Raw genomic sequence first — 15385 nt, 5'->3', positions numbered from 1 at the left:
GTCATCTATTAGTTATCCAAAATATTCATAAGGCTTCATTGTCATCCGTTCGAGTAATAACCATATCAGTTACTGTTTCAAAAGGGCTTTCACTTACATAATCAACATCCCGATAATAAAACAACGATAAGTGAAACTATCTTGCTCATGCATTTTTAATGACTAATATGAATGATCACTGATTCGCTTCCCTGCAGATAATTCAGCAATGTATAGTTTTCTATAGTATTCAGTGGGATACTTATGTGTTTCCATGAAACGACCCATCCGTACTGAACTGGAATACTCAATTTGTTTTTTAAACAGGTCAACGTTTTTAAAAGCCCATTATAAATACAATTCTAATATCTCAAGAATGACCCAGCACATTATAAACCCTGTAAGCTGTTTAACTCCAATTTATGGGGGGGGGAAGGCATCTTCCAAGTTCTGAAATTATAATAAACAACCTGACTGTACCTTGAAGACCAGTAATTAAATATATGGGGTGTTTATTTCTGGTTGTCTAACCTTAAAAACTTAAAAAAAAAAATAAAAAAAAAAGTAATTTTGCATGTTAGAGTAAAAAATAAAAAAATTCATTGTATGCAGTGCTACTAGGTGGCCAAATGCTGTAACTGCAGCAAAGAAATCAAAAAGAGAAATGCACTTTTTTCAGTACAGCCCTAATTAGGATGTCAACGGTATGTTTATAGCAAGCAAACAATGTTCATAAAGTTGACGTGCTGGTTTAGAAAATACATTTTGATCAGAGTAGCCAGCTTTTTAAGAATTGCTTTTTAACCAGGAACCGATGAAAAGTGTATTGAACACAGACCCAGCTTGACTAACAATGTTGGACACTGCTGGCATTCCTATCAGGGTTACCAGCATGTCATAACAGACCCTTAATCTTAAGTGCTCCCAGGTTTAGCAGTGCATTCCTGTCCGCGTGGCTCCCCCTCTCTGTGTGTAACCTCGAGTTGATCTTTGTGTAGGTGGAGGGAGTCTGTAGCAGCTCTCATTGGTATTGCTGCCTCAGCAGATTGGAGACCTCCTCCTCTCAGGGGAGTTTGTTATTGCGCTTCTAGTTTGAGTTTATTAAGCTGCAATATCGTTGTTCTGTGATGCACCGGTGCACCTCACAACGCCATGATTCGCTCCCAGGCAGAGGAAAAAAAAAGGGATTCCTGTGTGGAATTTAATTGGGAATAGCATGACGTGGATTGTCTTACGCCAGGGTAAACCAGACTAGCTGCGATGCGATGTAATCTGAACCCGCTCTCATTGGATTTTATAATGTTTTTTTTGCGTGTGTGTGGCCTTGCTTGCTGTGTGTTGGGTGTTGAACTGGTGAAAGGTGAATTCAGGCACGGCTACCCCTTTCTTATAATGCCAGGGCAGAGGTGACTGGAAAATTCCATTCCCAGCATTGCACAGACACCATGGATATCAGTGCAGGAATGCGTTTGGATAACGTGTTGGGGGGAATACTACCGGAGAGGAGTTGGAGCTGGCTGTGGGACAGGAGCTGCTGCACCCCCTCTCCCAGGAGAGGGGACAGGAAGCACGGTCCCGCCTCACACTGTAGCCGTGCCATGTGGTGTTGTGCCACGTCAGGGAACAGCGTTGCTGTTGGAAGTGTGGGACAGAAAGTACCCGATTGCCCTCTTGTGGTGTTGGTGGTGCTATCTTTTACAATCGCGGTGCAGTTGAGAGACAGTAATAGAGGCTTTAACAGTGTCACTTCAGTGCTGTGGTGCAGACTCATCTGTCTTCACAGTGCAGCTGGACTGTCCTGTCTCCAGTGAGAGTCTCAGTCCCGCAGAGAAGAGGGCACAGGGCTAGTCAGGCTGGACTCTGCAACACTGCATGCGTGATTGAGTAATCTGGAACAAAGGTCTCCTTCATCGCCGACTCATCCTTTTGTTCACACTTGTTTGGGGGCGGCTGAGTGCTTCAGTGACCTAAAACAACACCCTGGTCCTCCCTCTTAACCAAACAGACAGAGAGTTCACAAGCAGTTCACATTCATTCATTCATTCATTCTTTACTGATCTATGAATCTATATGTACGTCTTCCTTTTTATCTGTTTGTGTGTCTGTACTGCTCAGTGCAATCTAGGGCTCATAGTGTATAACATGTATTTACGTATCCTGTATCGAATGAGAGACCATTGTTTTCACAACACAGCTATATCTTTTATACAAAACTAACCACATATTTACACAACTGGTGGCAGAAACCTAAAAGTCTGTAGGTCAGTGTTACAAAAAAACGATCAAACATTTACCACACCCAAAGCAGTACTATAAAGTGTCACATCAGTGCTTCTGTTGGAGAGAAGTTATTTAAGCACATTTCCTATAAATAACCTTAACATTTCTGTGTACATAGCCCCCATTCATTTGTGACTGTCATAGTGAGATCTTTAGTGTTTTTGTGTTAGCAACACACACACACACAGAGGAGATTAGATGAATGAAGATATTAGCAGTGTCACAATGAGAGACAGTCACCAACGGACCCTCCGCCTGGGGAAATGAGATCATTCTGTGCTGATTTCACTGTCACACTGACACACTGCCCTGAGAACGGAAAGTTTTACTCAGCTGGAACTAGTGAAGTAAAAGTCAGCAAGTTGGGAGGCCAGTCAAATAAAACTGTCAAGTTCTGAAGGCAGTCACCAAGCCCCCAGAATAAGGGAATGGCATACAGGCTCAGGGCAGTAGAATCCAGCTTCAATGGTAAGGCTGTTTGGGCAGCAGTGTGGAGTAGTGGTTAGGGCTCTGGACTCTTGACCGGAGGGTTGTGGGTTCAACCCCTGGTAGGGGACACTGTTGCTGTACCCTTGAGAAAGGTACTTTACCTAAAATTGCTCCAGTAAAAACCCAACTGTATAAATGGGTAATTGTATGTAAAAATAATGTGATATCTTGTAACAATTGTAAGTCGCCCTGGATAAGGGCGTCTTCTAAGAAATAAATAATAATAATAATAATAATAATAAGCACTTTTAAGTAAAGTAAGTTTGATAAGTGATTTCCCTGGGTAAATACGTTTGGCAGACTCTGGCTTTTTTTCACTGTCACAGTTTACGAATTTTTTAACATAGGTTACTGTGGTTTGGCATGTTTTTAAATATGCTTGAGATTAGAAAGTGGTTTGTTTCGAGCTTTTAAAAGACTCTTGACCTTAACTTTCTATACTGTATTTCAATGGTCTTTGTCCTACTGGACTGGTAATACCGGCACGTCTGTTGAAATGATGTGGTCTCATTGCATTTTTGGTTCTGTAAGAGTGCGGGGGTGCTGATGAGTGCTTAGGGGGCAGATGGATCTCGTTAGGGGACAGCATATAGTCACCCACACACACACACACAAACACACATGCACACACACTGTACGCTCAAACACACACACATACACACACACTGTACGCTCAAACACACACACACCCTGTACGCTCACACACACACACACACACACACACACTGTACGCTCACACACACACACACACACACACACACACACACTGTACGCTCACACGCACACACACACACACACATTGTACGCTCGCACACACACACACACACACTGTACGCTCACACACACACACACACACACATACGCACACACACACATGCACACACACTGTACGCTCACACACACACAACAGGATGAGTCACTGTCCTGCCATGCTGCAGCAATGGAATTAACACAGCCTCCTCTCCTCTAAATGCTTCATTCCTTTATATCCAGTTCACTGAAAGTGTTCACTGATGAAACACAAATGTAAATTTCTTACGCAAGCCCAAACCTTTTTTTTTTTTACTCCCTTGAGCTGTTACTGCAAGACAAGGGACCTCTGTGTGCAGACTGTGGAGCTGCTGATGACATCAGAGAGATGTCATGGGGTGTGTGGTCAACAGGTCTCACAGCGGGCAGGAGCAGTGGGGTCTGATGATGAGGGCTGAGGGACTGGGCGGTAATGTGTCCCACTGGTTAGAACTAAGGGACTGGACAGCAGTGTGTCTCAGTGGTTAGTACTAAGGGACTGGACAGCAGTGTGTCTCAGTGGTTAGAACTAAGGGACTGGACAGCAGTGTGTCTCAGTGGTTAGAACTAAGGGACTGGACAGCAGTGTGTCCCAGTGGTTAGAACTAAGGGACTGGACAGCAGTGTGTCTCAGTGGTTAGAACTAAGGGACTGGACAGCAGTGTGTCTCAGTGGTTAGAACTAAGGGACTGGACAGCAGTGTGTCCCAGTGGTCAGAACTAAGGGACTGGACAGCAGTGTGTCTCAGTGGTTAGAACTAAGGGACTGGGAGGCAGCGTGGCCCTGGCTTGGTTGAGGTGTGGCCTAATGGGCAATGTGCAGAGTGACTGGGATGCAGGTTAGTGTTGCTTATTCAATATCCAGGCAGAATATATCTCAAATATCTCTTTAATGGAGAGACATTGCTTCACCTGGCGTCCTCATTTTAATTTTAATTTATTTTTGAAAATTGTAGTTTCAGGAAGGAGTGATGCAAAATGTTTGCTCCATCTGTGATGCAAAATATAAATAGAATCTGCAATTCAGACCAGCAGATGGAGCAAGAGATCAGAAAACACAAGAAGATGTGAAGAGCATGGAGCCATGATCCATCTCTACTGGGAAACAGTGCCAACTCAGAACTACAGCACCCACAATTCAAAGCTGTGGGTTAAGATGAGATATACGGCCATTGTTCTTTCAGCCCAAATGTACAGAGCATACTGATTGAATGAAGTGCTCTTCTGCCCTGGTGTGTTGCAATCCAGACTCTATACACTAGGTATTTACACCCTGCCAATCCCCAGGAGACAGGGCTTCAATTGCCAAACAAGCTTTGTGTTTCACAGTGTGTGGTTCAGATATGAGGGAGGCTGGAATTACTTCATTCCCAGTGTTCCTAGTTGTAGTTTGCATGATTTAGTACCTCCAGAACTGGGATCTCATTTATTTTGGGTTTAATTAATATTACAAATGGTGACTCGTGAATCTGTGCAGTGAGATTCAGCACATCGAACACAGGAAGCCATGGACTGTATCAAATGTTACAGCTCCCTTATATAATACATTGTAATACACTGAGTATTTCTAAGGGTTAGATCAGCTAAATAAATAGCAGTCCTGTATTGCAAAATTAAATCCAAGAAGCCAGGTTACATCATTCTCTCTAGGGGTCAGTTCCTTGTTTGTATTCTCTTTGCCTTGTTTAATTCCTGATGCCCAGGTAAGCACAGTTCTGGGGTGTTTTGAAATCTTTATAAGATTATTTTATAGTTTATTTTTTTTATTATTATTATTTATTTCTTAGCAGACGCCCTTATCCAGGGCGACTTACAATCGCAAGCAAATACAAATACATTCAACAGATGGCACTAGAAACCTTCCCCACCACTCCTTGTCACAAAGATTAACAACATTGATACTTCTGAGTAATACAAAATGAACAGCAATGCATTCAGACTAGCAAGTTTAAAACCAATTTAAAAAAGAAAAAAAAGACTGGATTGAAACTCATGTGATTCGGGAGTTTGGTGCCTGATCTAAAAGTTGAGTTTCACTCTCTCTCTTCAGACATCCAGGAATGCTATGAGGTCACACTGAGGCTGAACAGCCGTGCGGAGGACCAGGAGCCTGAAACTGGGGAGCGGACGGGAGAATCGGGAGGGGGAGATGAAAGATGGGAGGTATGATATCCATTGAAGCTCTGCCTGCACAGGCTTAGACAGGAACACCCCCCACACCAGCTCGGGTACTGGTAACAGTGGGCCAGGTCTGGGATTATTAAAATAAGATGGAATTTGAGGTCTTTCTAACTCTGCTCTGGCCCGACCACATGTCTGTGTTTCTGTAATACGGTGCCTCATCTGAATGTATGATATAGGGAGGGACATTGGATAAAATGAGCAGATTTACCACCAGCCCGATTCGTCGGACTGCTTGTTCCTGGTCATCTAAATAATAAACCTCAACCAGGGTGATTCTGAAAGCCCAGATTTAGATCCCAATACCAATTTCAATCCCTGCCTGTTTATTGCAGATAGCTAGCCGCGGAGAGCAGGGCCCTAACCCTGAGTTGGGACGGCTCACTCTGCAGAGGCCCTGCTTAAGAAAGCTAAATGTATCTAACAAACCTGCCTTGCAGGCGCTGTTCAGAGCACATTTTGTGAAAGCGTCCAGCAAAGGGCTCATTATGATTCCAGGCGTGCAGTCACCAGAGTATAGGATTGGAATTCAATCGAATAAGCCTGTGCGTTCTATCATTTGGCGCAGAGCAGCAGAAAAAGAGGGAACTAATGACCGAATAGGACTGGACTGAGAGCGAGGTCTGTTGAGATTGCTGCTGGCTAATATTCCATCCCCTACAAGTTTTCACAAATGGGGTCTTGCTTCCATGTGATACATATACATAATGTCACTTTTTAAAAAAATATTATGAGCTGTAGTGATTTCACGTTGATACTGGGCAATCTAATGAAGTTTGCATCAGCGTTGCACTGGAAGTGACCTCATACAGTGGCACAGCTGGCAGCAGCTACTGCCACCAAGGTTAGGCTAGGATGGCTGACGGAGCCTGGCTCTCTATCACAGCAGACAGCGCCTTGGTCTCTGACCCTCTTAAAGCACTTCCCCAGCAGTATGTGATACATAATGCACTCAAATGAACTGTTCAAGCCATTATGAAAAGTAATGTCATACTGGGCTCATGAGTTTAGTTTAAATGTTCAGGGAGTTGCTTAACGTTGAATTAAACTGAAGCGCATGAATGCGGGACACTCATTGTAAGTTGAATCAGGACAGGCCTGGTTTATCTTTGTAGTGGGGGCATCTGGCAGTGTCCTGCCCTGAACAACTGTTGGCACATACCTGGCACAGCTGTCGCCCAGGGTAGCTGTCAGGCCGAGCGCAGGTCACTAATGAAAAGGCAGCGCGACAGATCAAGCCCTGATAAAAGGAAGATGAAGCTCTGCTGTGTTAAGGTCCGCAGTAAAGATTTATAATAGCATGAGCTGGCGCAATGGGAAGAACGTTTCGTTGCCTAATTGTCCTCCTTGGACTTCTGCCGAGCAGCTTGGTTGGTGCTTCAGTCCTGACACAGGCCTCCATGAGTGATTGCGGTCTCTCAGAGCTGAGAGAGCTGAATAAACTTGGGGGCTGGCAGGCTGGATGGCTGGCTCAGGAGAATGAACACGCAAGGATCAATCTTCATCAATGGGGGGGGGGGGTGTTTCGAAGGCTGCCTGTGCCGTAGTTCAGGGGAAACAAGCAGTCCTGCTGCTGGCCCTGGAGCAGCTGCACTGACAGGCAGTAGAGATGGCTGGAGGCTCACTGATGTCTCTTCTCCTCTCCCCATCTTAGGCCCCTCATTGTTTGGCTAGTCATGCAAATGCAGGGCAAGCTTCATCCAACACCTTCACGAGCACACCTCAGTCTAGGCCTGACTGTGACCTTATTGGCTCTGTAATGTTCCCACACCAAACCCATGCCATTTGTTACCTGAGCAAGATTTGAATCCAAATCTCCAGAGGTGACAAGAAAATTAGACCACCTTTAGGATAATCTTCCTGTTCATTTTTCGGCAGTTGCTAGCCGCTCTCCTTCCCACTACAGATAGTTTTACCCGGGTGTTAGCAGTGGTTCACAGTCAGGGACGAAGAGAAGACGAGATTACTTACACAGACCACTCAGCGCAGAACCGATTGATTTATCTTAATGGGCTCAAAAGTGTTCAATATTTAATAGCACCGGGCTGCTGTCCCCTGTCAGTCAACACAGCACAGCTCATGGGATAAATCTTTACCTCGATCTCAACACCCATCTCACAGAAACCCATATTATTATTTCAGTGCGGTCCCCGCTCTCAGAAACGAAACTTACCCTAATAGACAATGAAATCCATCAAGAGCATGAGGAGTAGTTAGTAACCCAAGCTGTGGGAGAGTCTACACAGGGCCAGGGACCTGTTCTGCATACCCCCTCTCCCCATTCCCCATCAGGGGGCTCTATTGAAGAACAGGAACTCCAGGCATTAGCTAAAAAAGGCAAAGAAAGGCAGCTTCCTTTGCTCTAGTACAACCGTCAGGCCCCTGTTTGGGATATGGCTGTGCCGGGCAGGCAGCAGTAAATCACATCAGATTGGGTTTGTGTGTTATGAGCTTTTCTGAATCAAGCAGCAGTAAATCCCATTCAGTTTGCAATGCCCCTCGATGCCAGATAGCTGTAGTAACAGAGACGGATTCCTGTTTATCAAAGCTCTTCACGCTTGCCAGGTTTTTAATTGCTGTCTTTTTTTTTTTTTGTGGCCTTGATGTTCAGGGAGGAGGAGGAGATTGTGTTGTTCTAACATAATCCCTGATGCCCATAAAACACAGCCTAATGCACATTGCACCTCCTTCTGGCCACAGCACTGCATTAGGAAACCCACTGGTGAGCATGCCATGCCCAATATAAGAAACCCTGGAACTGGTTACCTCGGAGCACTGCGGCACATTCGTAAGTGAGACTGAACGGGAATTAGACACAACGTGTCGGCAAAGACAGGATGTGTTGGTGAGAGTTGCACGGTATTATTTTGTATTTTTCTGCTTCGATCATAGAGATTGTGCTGTACTGTGTGTTTCAGAGAATGGCCCCAGTTTGCCAGGAGCCTGGATTGGAGGGTGGTGAAGAGCCAGCTCGAGTTTGGGTGACCGCAAGGAGGAGCTCACAGAAAGTGGAGCGGGTGTGCGGCCTGGTGGCCCACTCTCGCGTGGAGATTCCCAAGGTCAGTGGGGATCAGGAGCTCATCGTTCACGGGCGCTGGGGAAAGGCAGGAGCTTGGACTACACTGACAGGGACAGACCTTCACCAGCTCGTATTAACACTCTTTATTCTGGATACTCTTACAGTTAGTTTCATGTCTTTAGTAGTGCAAGGTTTCATCCCAGATATGAAACGAGCCTTGTCTTTCATTAGTGTGGAGAGGAATCAGAAATCAATCAGAAAACTCCAGACTGCAGAGTCTTATTTCGGGTAACGCCACTGCAATGGTACCCTGGGAAAACAAGGTGCAAAATTATTACATTCAACCTGGATTGATTGATGTCCTCCACCCCCACCCCATATCTTATATTGTAGACTAGCGACATCACAATGCAAGGTGCTGGTAGTATTTCTTTGGAGGGTGTGCTTGTCATTGGTCCTTAAAGAGTTCATAGACACAAACCTGTTTTAAGACCGGAAGCTTAGCTGGCATCCCCCTGCCTCTTATTTTACTGTCTGATGTGGATGAGTTTGTGTGTGGTGGTGGTGGTGGATTGCTGTCCAGATAGAGAGAGAGAGAGAGAGAGATGAAGCATTTCCGTTCCAGTTGGGGGATCTCTGTCTCTCTCCCATCTCTGTAACCTCATGATTGATGAGGTGTCTTGTCAACCTGACTCTGCAGTTTGTCCTGCAGTAGCTCTGTGTTACTCAGCAGGAATGCCCTCGGACAGCTTCTCAGCAACAGTGTTATTGACTCCTGAACCCAGCGACTTGTGTAACGGCTTTGTCAAGCGGATCAGACTCGGGGAAACTGAGAATCAGACACCTGCAAAGGGTCTCTAATCCCCTCGGCTCTAGGCACGACCTGTCTGTGTTGCCAAACAGCCTGGGCAGCTGCTGAGTCCTGCTTACATGTGCAATATTATAGGTGCCACATGTGTTGTATTGGGGGAGTAGCTGCTGTAGAGGATTGTCTGCAATTGATGTCTTTCCCTTTTGCTTTCATTTGGATAAGTTTCAGTGGTATTGCTTCTGCTGCAGTTCTCTGACTCCCCACTAGGGTGCACTGTGTTCACCCATGAGTCTTTACTCGCTGGTGCAATTTGGTTTGTATCAGTGTAATCCTGGGCAGATATTTCTCCAGGATAAAATTAAAGAGATCGATCATCTTGTTTTCAGACTTGACCTTTTATTCACTAATGGAGTCAGACTAACTGACCGGGGTTAACACTAAGGGCTACTGCTGACCTTAAACACGTTAACCTATGCCATTACATTTTAACATGCCATCAAACAGACGGTACAACACTCTCATCAGCAGATGAACCCCTGCTTCTCTGCAGAGATCTGCCAAGATCGGAGTGCTGTGGCTGCCCTGCTCTCTCAGCGTAACCCGGTGAAATCTCTCTTCAGTGTAGGAGATCCCTAGCAGCCACGCTGACAGGCTCGCAGAGAGTCAGAACTGAAACGGACACTGACTGCGCTCAGTCTGGCTTAGGTTGCTATGGAAACCTCCTCCCTCCCCCTGCATCACCACATGCTCACAGGGCTTGCAGTGTTCTCTGTGGTTTGAATGTCTCTCCTCATTAGGCTGGAGGTGAAGGGGTTCACTGACAAATTTAACAGAGCATTACGACCGGCACTATCTCCCTGCCTACATCACCAAACTATTTGAGCAAATTCTTTTACTGTACATCTCCATCTTACTGTATCCCAATCGAAGTAGCCGTGCCTCTCCATTTCCTTCCTCACCGTTCCCTCACTCCCATTTATTCCCCCTTCTTCTTTAAAGGCTTCTCTGCCTCCTCTCTTCCTTCTCTATGTTTCCCTGCAGTCTCCCTTTCCCCCTGTCATAATCCTTCTTTCCAGTCCTTTCCTTCCCCTGCCTCAGTCTCTCTCTCTCTCTTTCTCTCTCTCTCTCTCTCTATCATTATTCTGTCAGCCGGCTGTGTGCTGCCTACTGGAGCAGCTGCTTGCTGCCACCCATCCTATTAATAGGAGCTGCAGCGCGGCCCTTTTGTTTTTCCTGTGATTGCAGCTGCGGGACTGTGCAGCTCTGAGAGCTGAGTGCTGCAGCGTCATCCTAGAGGCTTGTTGTGACTCAGGGACGCGGCACCAGCTTGGTTCTGATCCCGCTCAAGGTCTAGTCTTCACTGCATCTGGGGTCCTTGTTCATGTTAGAAGGAACATTAGTTTATTCGATTTGCTGCACAAGCGAAGAGGATTTAAGGAAATAATTTCGCGCTGCCTGCATCCACACAAGTTTAATTTGCACACCCCTCTGCTGCGCCCCCTGCTGTATCAGGCAGTGTCTTGCCCTGGTTAGTGCTGAGAGACTGGGAGGTAGATTGGCTTTTTGTGGTCAGGACTCAGGGATTAGCAGGCAGTGTGGTCTAATGGTTAGAGCTGAGGGATTGGGAGGCAGTGTGATTTAGTGATTAGAACTTCAGGGCTGCTTTCAGTTTTTTCAATTAGCTGTGTTTGCGTTAGGTATTTTTAAAAGGTAAATGTGCTTCAAACACAATCCTTTTGTAATATAATAGTGCCCCCTGTGTGCTCAGTATTGAAAGCCATCATTGTCCTTAGCCTGATGACACAGAGGGTTCCTGTACTTCCTGTACTTACTGAACTTCCTGTAGCCTTATATGGTCATCTGTCTTGTCAGGTGACCAGTGCCTCAGAAGCTGAGAATGCAAAGAAATTCCAGAAAAAAAATGTACATTGTGAAATGAAGGGGTCAAAGAGGGTGCTGTTTGGTAGTCCTGGGTTATATAACAGGGTTAGCAATGCTGGTGCTGATAGGGGTGCTGTGAGACTAATAGGTGCAGAACCTGGAGCTTGGGCTGGTCTGAATGGCTACAGACCCCCCCCCCCCCCCTGCTTCCTAAATCAATCACTGGGATGCCTACTTTTAATTTGTCAAGAGGGGTCAAAGGCCACCCATTTAATTTCCTCTGAAATGTTCTTTACTTGATTGGATTTCTCTTTATATATCACCCTGATTCCATGCTGTAGTTAAAAAGAATAAGAAAGAATGCAAGGATTGTTATGTAGATGATATCAGTGTGGCTTAAATGTGCATCCTCCATCACAGAGCATGGGACAGCGTCTCTGTGCAGCCTCCCTCACAGAGCATGGGACAGCGTCTCTGCATCCTCCCTCACAGAGCATGGGACAACGTCTCTGTGCATCCTCCATCACAGAGCATGGGACAGCGTCTCTGCATCCTCCCTCACAGAGCATGGGACAACGTCTCTGTGCATCCTCCATCACAGAGCATGGGACAGCGTCTCTGCATCCTCCATCACAGAGCATGGGACAGCGTCTCTGTGCATCCTCCATCACAGAGCATGGGACAGCGTCTCTGTGCATCCTCCATCACAGAGCATGAGACAGCGTCTCTGCATCCTCCATCACAGAGCATGGGACAGCGTCTCTGCATCCTCCATCACCGAGCATGGGACAGCGTCTCTGTGCGTCCTCCATCACAGAGCACGGGACAGTGTCTCTGCATCCATCACAGAGCATGGGACAGTGTCTCTGTGCATCCTCCATCACAGAGCATGGGACAGCGTCTCTGTGCAGCCTCCATCACAGAGCATGGGACAGCGTCTCTGTGCAGCCTCCATCACAGAGCATGGGACAGCGTCTCTGTGCAGCCTCCATCACAGAGCATGGGACAGCGTCTCTGTGCAGCCTCCATCACAGAGCATGGGACAGCGTCTCTGTGCATCCTCCATCACAGAGCATGGGACAGCGTCTCTGCATCCTCCATCACAGAGCATGAGACAGCGTCTCTGCATCCTCCATCACAGAGCATGGGACAGCGTCTCTGCATCCTCCATCACCGAGCATGGGACAGCGTCTCTGTGCGTCCTCCATCACAGAGCATGGGACAGCGTCTCTGTGCATCCTCCCTCACAGAGCATGGGACAACGTCTCTGTGCATCCTCCATCACAGAGCATGGGACAGCGTCTCTGCATCCTCCATCACAGAGCACGGGACAGCGTCTCTGCATCCTCCATCACAGAGCATGGGACAGCGTCTCTGTGCATCCTCCCTCACAGAGCATGGGACAGCGTCTCTGCATCCTCCGTCACAGGCGCTAATTAGCGGGGCGTGGGTGTGAGAGATTGTGGGAAATTGGGACAGATTTAGCTGCTTGGAGAAGTTTCTATAATTGCTGCCTTTTACACAATAACATCCTGGAGGTTCTGGCTCCAGAGTTACACAGCTCACTGTCTGCAAGGTGTCAATTCACTGGGAGTGCGTCTGCCAGCATGGAAATAGTTTAAATATGTAGCCTGTATACGAGCGTGCCCAGTAGAAACCGTCTGATTTAAACTGCTCTGGAACAGGATTTTAGATAATACAGTCTAGGTGAGGTAGTTCATGATTAGTGTGTAAAACCAGCAGTATACTGTATGTCGGATAGTTCGGAGAAGCACCTCTGGACAGCATTGTTGTTCTACAGGAAACCAGAAAGGATCATTGCGCAAAAATGCCAATTGCATACCAGTCTGCGCCATTTACTTCATCCGTTTGTAAGATACGTAGCAAGAAAGACAACGTGGTAACCCCCTTCATACCGGACAAGTGTATGAGAGCTGTTTAATGAAAATATTACAGTGCATGAATACAGAGACAACAGTAAATGTGCATTCCCATTTCTATACAGAATATCTGAGACATGCTGCCAACCCTGCAGCTTTCTCCTGCTCCCTCCCAACCTCAACCCTTCTCGCTCTCTCTGCCTCTCGCTCGTAGAGACGATGCTGGCCATTCATTGGTTCTGACTGAAGAGATCTACTCCTTTTTGTTTTGCTTTATATAATCTTAAAAGGCAACGGCTGCCTTTCCTGAGGGGAGTAAGACGCACTGAGACTAAAGCTCACTTTCTGTCTTCCTCTCTCTGTCTCTGCTTGCTCTGTCTGTCTGTCTCCTTCCCTCCCTCCTCCTGTCCTTCCTTTCTCTCCCCCCCCCCCCCAGTTTCTCGCAGTTAAGGGGTTCAGTAGAAGAGGGGGTGCGCAGTGTCGATAGCGAGGGAGCGTGAAGGTGCTGTTTGTCTCTTTAAGAACAGCCACTAAGCCCCGCCCAGAGAAGAGGAGCAGAGCGCACTGATTGGCAGGGTTGCGATGCTGGAGGGACTTGCTCTGATTGGTTTCTTTTTTTTTTTCTTTTAAAATATAAATTATTTTTATCCTGGTTGCAAAACCTACATGATTTACAGGAACAGAACTGCATGATAATGAAGTGAGCTGCCATGCTGATATTTGTTCATACATACAGCTTTATTGTCGGGTAATATAAGCTTTCTAGCAGAGAGAGGGAAGTCAAGGTGGTGGATTACATCTCGGCTCTATTGCAGTCCTGCTGCCAGTACTGAACACAGAAAATGTTAAACTCTTGATTTATTCTTGGGGTAAGGGAATCGGCTAACAAACCTACCAAGAACATTCCTGTTAAGGTTATCACAAGACAAGCTGTCTATCACTTTCTTACAAAGTGTCTCAATTGACAAAGAAGCACCTTGTAATCACAGTTTTGATAAAGATGTGTTGATCCGTTGTAAAAAGTGTACTGCGGTATACTGTAGCAAAAGCATAACAAAGTGTACTTGGGCACAGGCAAGCATGATTAATCACAGATAAGTATCTTAAACCATGCTACAGCAATGTGCATAGTGGGGGCAGCAGTGTGGAGTAGTGGTTAGGGCTCTGGACTCTGGACCGGAGGGTCGTGGGTTCAATCCCTGGTGGGGGGACACTGCTGCTGTACCCTTGAGCAAGGTACTTTACCTAGATTGCTCCAGTAAAAACCCAACTGTATAGTAGGTAATTGTATGTAAAAATAATGTGATATCTTGTAACAATTGTAAGTCGCCCTGGATAAGGGCGTCTGCTAAGAAATAAATAATAATAATAATAATAGTACAGGCATGGGAAAAGCACAATAAACTGCCAGATTAAAGATGCAAGAGACGTATTCGTACAGCATAAACATGCCATTCATTGAACTGAAGTCCTGTGCACTAAGCAGCCTGTTGGCGCATTATGAAACTTGCTACTTTTCCAGTAAGTGCGCTGAGCGATGGCCATGATGTGATAAAAGGCGCGCAGCCCCTTTAAGAGAAGCCAGTGAAGCACTGCTGCTGATGGTGTTGCTGTGCTGCGAGTTGATTGGTTGTGGCTGTCAGGGCTGAGGTGCTGGAGGGATGCTGCTATCGGTCCCTCTCTCTCTCTCGCTCGCCCGCCCGCTCGCATCCTTCTGTGCAATCAGCAAGTAGGGCAGGCAATCCGGAGCTCCACTCCTCTCTGCAGACTGGGGAAAAAAAAAGAGAGAGAAAGAGAGAGAGAGAGGAAACGAGCTTCCCAACGAACACAAGAGGAGGAGAAGAGGAAGAATCACCACCAAAATAAGAGAGAGAGAGACACACACATACACGCACGCAGGGGAATATTTTACCAGGAGATACAGGCAGACATTTATATCTCTCTCTCTCTCCATATTTTTTTTTATATATACATATATATATATATGTGTGTGTGTCTGTCACTGTGATCCCAGCGTGCTAAGAGGAGATTTTAACCATCATAACCGTCAGGGCAGGACTCTGATGGTGTGAATTGT

The 15385-nt window shown here is 46.3% G+C and overlaps 1 protein-coding gene across 4 annotated transcripts in view; it reads left to right on the top strand.

Moving 5' to 3' along the window:
- The window catches only part of LOC117412180 (disks large homolog 3-like), a 62916-nt gene that overhangs the window by 4622 nt on the left and 42909 nt on the right, over window positions 1-15385 (top strand). For all 4 annotated transcript variants that reach the window (XM_058989394.1, XM_058989393.1, XM_058989392.1 and 1 more), the window contains exons 3-4: window positions 5587-5699; window positions 8636-8776. In XM_058989394.1, the coding sequence (XP_058845377.1) occupies window positions 5587-5699; window positions 8636-8776 (254 nt within the window). The remainder of the gene's footprint in view (window positions 1-5586; window positions 5700-8635; window positions 8777-15385) is intronic.

Source organism: Acipenser ruthenus, chromosome 16 (assembly GCF_902713425.1).
Source record: "Acipenser ruthenus chromosome 16, fAciRut3.2 maternal haplotype, whole genome shotgun sequence".
In the NCBI taxonomy this organism is placed as follows: Eukaryota; Metazoa; Chordata; class Actinopteri; order Acipenseriformes; family Acipenseridae; genus Acipenser; species Acipenser ruthenus.
Note: the sequence above shows the minus strand (reverse complement) of the source record. Positions and strands in the feature narration are given on the sequence as shown.